This window comes from Dendrobium catenatum, unplaced genomic scaffold (genome assembly GCF_001605985.2).
Source record: "Dendrobium catenatum unplaced genomic scaffold, ASM160598v2 fragScaff_scaffold_493, whole genome shotgun sequence".
NCBI classification, from domain to species: Eukaryota; Viridiplantae; Streptophyta; class Magnoliopsida; order Asparagales; family Orchidaceae; genus Dendrobium; species Dendrobium catenatum.
This window is the reverse complement of record NW_021318955.1, coordinates 124,398-130,752: the sequence shown is the minus strand read 5'-3', so window position 1 is coordinate 130,752 and position 6,355 is coordinate 124,398. Positions and strand designations below refer to the sequence as shown.

At 34.6% G+C, this 6,355-nt stretch overlaps 1 protein-coding gene across 1 annotated transcript; it reads right to left on the bottom strand.

Annotated features, from left to right (window-relative positions):
• Window positions 1-578: 578 nt before the first annotated feature.
• LOC110108154 (rho GTPase-activating protein 5) lies at window positions 579-5,903 on the bottom strand. Its single transcript, XM_020838671.2, has 5 exons — window positions 5,259-5,903; window positions 2,879-2,999; window positions 2,681-2,800; window positions 1,573-1,803; window positions 579-1,383 (listed from the first exon to the last, which is right to left on the bottom strand). The coding sequence occupies exons 1-5, from the start codon at window positions 5,588-5,590 to the stop codon at window positions 820-822; spliced, it is 1,368 nt and encodes a 455-aa protein (XP_020694330.1). The 5' UTR covers window positions 5,591-5,903; the 3' UTR covers window positions 579-819.
• Between the last annotated feature and the right edge of the window lie 452 nt (window positions 5,904-6,355).

Here is a 6,355-nt window from a genome sequence, read left to right as displayed (position 1 = left end):
AAAATAAGGAAAAATAAAGAAGAAATTCATAAAAAAAAATTATTTCTAAGTCTTTGAAATATCATCTAAATGAACTAATGATTTTTTATTTATTATTTTTGAAAAACTTCTTAAGTGAACAATTTTTAATAATTATTTAATCATCTCATAAGATATCCCTCTCTTACTGATCTTAGAGATTTGATTGAGACCTCTTTCTTTTTTTTTTTTTTGAATAAATTTTTAGAGATTAGAGAGAGTCGCCTTAGATGGTTTGGTCACATAAAACGGCGGCCTTCCAATGACCCGGTTAGGAGAGTAGAGGTATTAGATTTGACTTATGTTAAGAAAGGTAGAGGCAGACCTAAAAAAGACTTGGTTAGAAAATATTATGAATGACCTTTCTTTATTAGATTTAAACGAGAATTTGACCTTTAATAGGACACAATGGAGAAAGGATTCATGTAGCCGACCCTACGTAGTGGGATAAAGGCTTGATATTGTTGTTGATAATTTTTTAGAGATTAGCTCAAATACAAAAGGAAATGCAACATAAAACACTTGAGATCTAACCTTGGAGAAAGTCAAACAAACCAAGGAGAAATGAAAAACAAATTAGAAATTTAAGTTTGCAAAATGCCAACATGTGTTATACCACCCTCAAGAAACATTTTTGAAATATCCCAACCATCAATACAATAGAGATGCCATGGAAAAGCAAAACAACAAACTTTCTCTTTGTTACCTTAAACTGATGTGAGAAGACACAGATCAATAATGAGTGAGAGGAATACCAGTGCTTGCTCTTGCAGCAAAGATGACAGCACTAAGATCCTTCATTTACCTCCATACTTCGACTCGTTCTGCCTCGCGCTCAGCCCTCGAGTTTATATTGTTCATGATCCTAGTGCCCTTTAATTTCTCAACCATAACTACAGCTTGATCCAGTGATTGCCCCTTGGATCTTCTTCTTCCTCTCTTAACATTCAAATTACTCAACTTGCTCGCTCTTCTCTTACATTTTTCCTCAGCTAACACAACTTTCTGCACTTTAGTTGCAAAGCCATCTGAGCGCAGAGGGACCTCATGGAGCTCCTGTGAAACTAATTTGTTCCATGAGGCTTGAGAACTTTGAACCGTTGAATCTTCGGATGGACCTTCCACAGATGTTTCATGTGGCAGGAAAACTGTTTTTTCAGTCTCTTCTGAGTCTATTCCCCTTCTATCTTCCAGTCTGAGCTTCACACTTGGCTGTTTATCATCATCATCATCAGGCCATAAAGAGGCAACTGAAGCATAGTCAGAAGTGGCTTCCTCTCTTTCTTTAACAGTTCTCACAATTAGCATCTTGAGAAAATTCATTACATGTACAACATGCATTATGGCAGTCATGGGATCAGCCATCTGCAGGGTTGAATACAAATTATATCTGATGCATCAGATTGAAAAAATGGTTAAGGCTGCGTTTGGGCGGCTTTCATATTGCTTCTAAAAACAGCTATCTAGTTTTTGTCCTAAAAAATTGCTTTAATTAGTAATAAAACTGTCCCAAACGAAGCCTAAGTCACTGATGAAGTCAAGAGATGGAATTACCTGAGTCATGTTCGGCGCAAACACTACCGCAATGTTGCGAGCATTCATCTTGTTCCGCTGCTTTTCCTGTACAACATCAGCCATCAGATTAATTGCCCAATCCAGGAGAGCAGCCTGAGTTGGTGGGAGGAGTTTCATAAGGCGAGTGCATTCTTCTTCTGATTGGCAGTGCATCAACACCTCAGGTTCAAGATAATCGAGCACCCCAGCTGGAAGTTCTCTGAACCAGGCCTATATAAGTAAAATGAAATAGAAAAGAGGTAAATCCTTTATATGAATAAAAGACAACAAGAACCAGGCATATACAAGCAAAAACAATCAGGCTTATAGCATCATTATCCTAGCTTTATCCTAATTATTTGGGGTTAGATATACAAATTTTCATTCTCCATTCATGCATGGGTAATGTTGCAAGAGGTGTTAAACCCCTTTTATACATATCATTTTGGAGAACTTCTAATTTACCTTTAATATACCGATTTGGTTCATAATTATTCAACATTAACATTATAAAACTCAACAATGCATATTCTACTTTCATTGTACATGCAGAAACCACTTATTTCTATATCTAACTACTTTGGCCAGTCTCACAATCTCTATAATATAACCATTTCTAAATCTATTCTTCTTATCTATCACCACTTAATTTATGTATTCTTGTCCAACGGTCAAATCCATACAACATAATTTTGGTGCATTGAAGCAGCAGAAATAGAGAAGGCACATGTTATCAGAGAGGAGAGAATACCTATAAAATGAATCAACCCTTAAAATGAGAAAAAGCCAAAACTATCTTGCAGTATAACACATTAGTAAAATTTTAAAACCTTTATTTATTTATTTATTTATTTTTGAAAACCTTTATTTAATTCAGAAAAGAGAACTGAGATTGAGGCTTTGTTTGGGACAGATTTATTATTGCTTTCTAAATCAACTTTTTATACAAAATTTTTTAAAAAAATTGGCTTTCTTATTGGTTTCTAAATCAGTTTTTTAGTACAATTGTTTTTTAAAACTAAAAAATTTTGTACTAAAAAACTGCTTCAGAAAACATTAAGAAAACCATCCCAAATGAAGCCTGAATGCAGTTGGATGACGAGATTACCTTGATTAATCCTGCGAGACAGTGCACATCAATGCCATCAAGGATAATTCCATTATTTAGCTGGTCCCTAACATGCTCCTCTTGACTATTCTCTGCTGTGATTCTGAATATTCCTTCTACCTGAAATATTAAGAAGTTTGTTGATATTTGGATATCAGATTTATGATTTCAGTCATTAAGGTTTTGTGTGAAGGATACCCGAAGTCCCCCTTGTTGATAGAGGCGTCTTTGCATAAGCAAGAGTATTGTTGGGACACTGTTTCCTCTGGGATCCAATGAGCATTGCATAGACTCTGCTGACACTCCAAACACATTCACACTACACAAAAGAAAGAAAGAGAACTGAATTGGCAATCGAATAAAATGATTATTTCTCAGCAATACAAAAATTGAAATTTAATATGCAAAGATATGCCCTACAATCAAACTATACAGGTAGGTGAGCTAGAGAATAATTTAAAGAGCACATTAGTCATCTGAGAAGAATAAGATGGATAAGAGAATGATGAATGTAGTACAAAATGGAAACCAAATGGGAGATTCTAAAGATAAACATTATATTTAGTTTTAGAAAATTGGAAAGACACAAGTTCAGCTGCTGATAACTAAAGCAATTTGTATTTTCACTCCTGAGCTATTTGATCAAATTTCTTTTATGCATGATGGAGTCTAACAGGTTCATATTATTGGGAAATAAAGAAAACATATACAAAAAAAGAAAGCGAAAAAAAAAAAAACATAGAACACAAAAAAGAAGATCAACACACAAAAACACATTAATTTAATACAAGTTCAACCAATTGATAACTAGGACCTATGGCCATTGTTGGAAACTTCACAATGGTTGCTTGTGGAGATTCACAATTCTAATTTCTTAGAAGTACATTAGATGACGCTCCCCTCTCTTTATAAAGAAAAAATCTTAAGCAAACGAAAAAATAATAAAATTTGCAAAACACCCTTAATGAAATAATAAAAAATATTAGATACCTTTTGAAGACACCCTTAATGAAATAATAAAAATATATTAGATACCTTTTGAAGGCTCCACCTTCAAACTACCTAGGAGGAGAGCATACTACCTCGCTTTCAACCCCCCACAATGACCTAACTACAAAGGTTAACTCATGAGTAAGTCTGCAAAGCATGTGTTCTTCATAGGGAAAAGATTAGGCTCCAACATGAGACACATATAGGGTTATAAAAATACTACATATTCACTCCTTAAAGCTAAGTAAGATGAAGGACCTCCCTAGGCCAAGAAGCAAATTGTCTTCTTTAAGAAAAATGAAGTACTGACGTTGTTAGTGTTAGAGCGCTTTTGAATGTAGCACCTTCTAGATGGGGGAAAAGATTCCAACCATCACGCCACCACAGCTTGCGAAGACACATTTCATTGATGTCAAATAAATGTCTAGAAAAATAGTGAACCTTGTTAGGCCCATCATTTGGTTGTATGTAGTTCGAAATTAACATTAGTTTTAAACACTTCATGTCCCCTCAAAACCACCCTCAAATATAATGATTTAACTTTCACATAAAATATTAATGAAGAAACAATTATTTTCTAAAAGATACTTTATATTTACAAACAACCAAATAAACCCTAACAAGAAAAGAAAATCACTCAGCTTCTTTCTGGCACTGCAATCAAATAATCTAAGCATGACTTAAGCTTTGTTTAGGACGGCTTTCTTACTGCTTCTTAAAACAGCTTTTTAGTACAAACTTTTTAATTTTTCTACTAGAAAGCTGCTTTAAAAAGCAATTAAAAAGCAATTAAAAAGCCATCCCAAACAAAGCCTTAATCACATGCACATATTAGGAAGTCCGCTGATTATGTCCAAGACAGAATGAACTTTGAACAAGACAGCAGAAGCTAATGAACACAAGCTATATTAAACTAAAAATAGAAAGCATCCTATACAAACAACTGCTGATACACATTGTATGTTAATGATGAGATTCAATTAATTAAACCAGCACTCCAAATAAATCACCAAACTTTGGCACTGGAATAATCAAATGTTTCTAATTAGCTCTACATCCAACTCTATTAATTGTTGTATTTACGGCTTCGTTTGGGGTGACTTTCTTACTGTTTTTAAAGCGGTTTTTTTGTACAAAATTTTAATTTTTGTATTGGAAAGCGGCTTTAAGAAGCATGAAGAAAGCCATCCCAAACGAAGCCTAAATCATATCATAAAGCACTTTTGAAATATAATGATGTCAAAAAAGATGGTTATAAACATCTAATGCATTATATAAAGGGATTAACATACAACATGACCAAAACAAACAACTTCCAAATGCTAGAAATCATAAGAAGAACTGAATACTCAAAGATCCCTAGTTATGTTTCTCTTTCAGAAAACAATAGATCGCATTGCAAAATCTGCAATCTTTTATGCTAATTAAGCAAAACAACAGACTCAATCATGCGAGATACGTAATAATTAGTAAAAAATAATTTAGATGAAAATTTTTAAGCTGCCAGATCTGCTGAACTTGTCCAATTACTAAGTAAAAGAGTGTCACAAAATTGAAAAGAACAATAGGGTTTTCAAAGAAACAAAACCTAGCGCTCGGCGCTCGTTGGGGCACCTCGGGCTCAAATTCAATCGGCAATCCAAGAAATCCATGAAAGCGATCGAAGGTTACATGAGCTACGTGGCGTACATCAGTTGGGCATCCGATCTCCATCGAAGAAACAGCACCCTCTTTCAAAGACATGCAACTAACCAGATATTTCCTTAAAACCGCAAGTAAAATAGCCAAAAAGGAGAGCTCTTCCCCTTCTTCCTCCTCGAAAACCCCATGAGAACTCACGGAGCTTAAAAGGGCCGGCTCGCCTCTCGACCCACCGATGTTTGTGGGGTTTCGGAGAAGCGGAGGAAGCACGGCTGCCATGGCTGACAACGGAGGAGTATTCTGAGAAGAGAAAAAAAGCAGGAGTCTGGCTGAAAATATCACAAAAGGTGGGATTTTTATGATTGGATTTTGTGTTGGCTATGGAGGTGTTTGAGTTGGATTAAAGGTATTGGATTGGCGGGGCGAGGGAATCATGGAACTTGCGGTTCTCCTGCTCCGTCCTCCCTGCAAAACTAGAAAAAGAAAAAGGTAAGAAGACAGAAGAGGTTGAATTGAGATGAAGAGCCGCTGAAAAGAGGCAAAATTTATAAAGCAGACGATTTCTAGCTCCTTGAATATATATTATTGCATCAATCAACTGGCCATTCAAACCATTAAAAGCAATAGATAAATTATAATTGATTGCAGAACACTAAAAACATGAATTTTTTTTCTTTCTAAATTGTCGCCCAAAATAGGTAACTTATTTCAATATTATTTTATTTTTTAATACTATTAGTATGATTTTGCATACACTATTTTTGATGTGGCATTCAATCAATGCTTAGAATCAAACTTTAATTTGAATGTAAAAAATCAAACTATGCAAGACAACATGATTTTTGTGATTTTGATAAATTTAAGAATTATTAATATTTTTGTTTCAAGTATTTTTGAGCGACCGGTAGGTTCAATCGGTTCGACCGTGAACCAATCAAGGTTTCGAATTTTGATCCAGTCAAATTCAAAATTTGGATTTGTATCAAACTGGTTTGAACAGTTAGCTGAACTATAAAATCGATAAAACTAGTGCCGATTTTCTAT

Bases quoted from the DNA above. Each gene is read 5' to 3' on its own strand.
- LOC110108154 (XM_020838671.2), bottom strand. From the start codon at position 5,590: ATGGCAGCCGTGCTTCCTCCGCTTCTCCGAAACCCCACAAACATCGGT. The intron at 3,000-5,258 runs GTTTTGTTTCTT...TCTTTTGTGTAG, and splicing joins CAACGAGCGCCGAGCGCTAG to TGTGAATGTGTTTGGAGTGT. The intron at 2,801-2,878 runs GTATCCTTCACA...TTAATATTTCAG, and splicing joins ATCAACAAGGGGGACTTCGG to GTAGAAGGAATATTCAGAAT.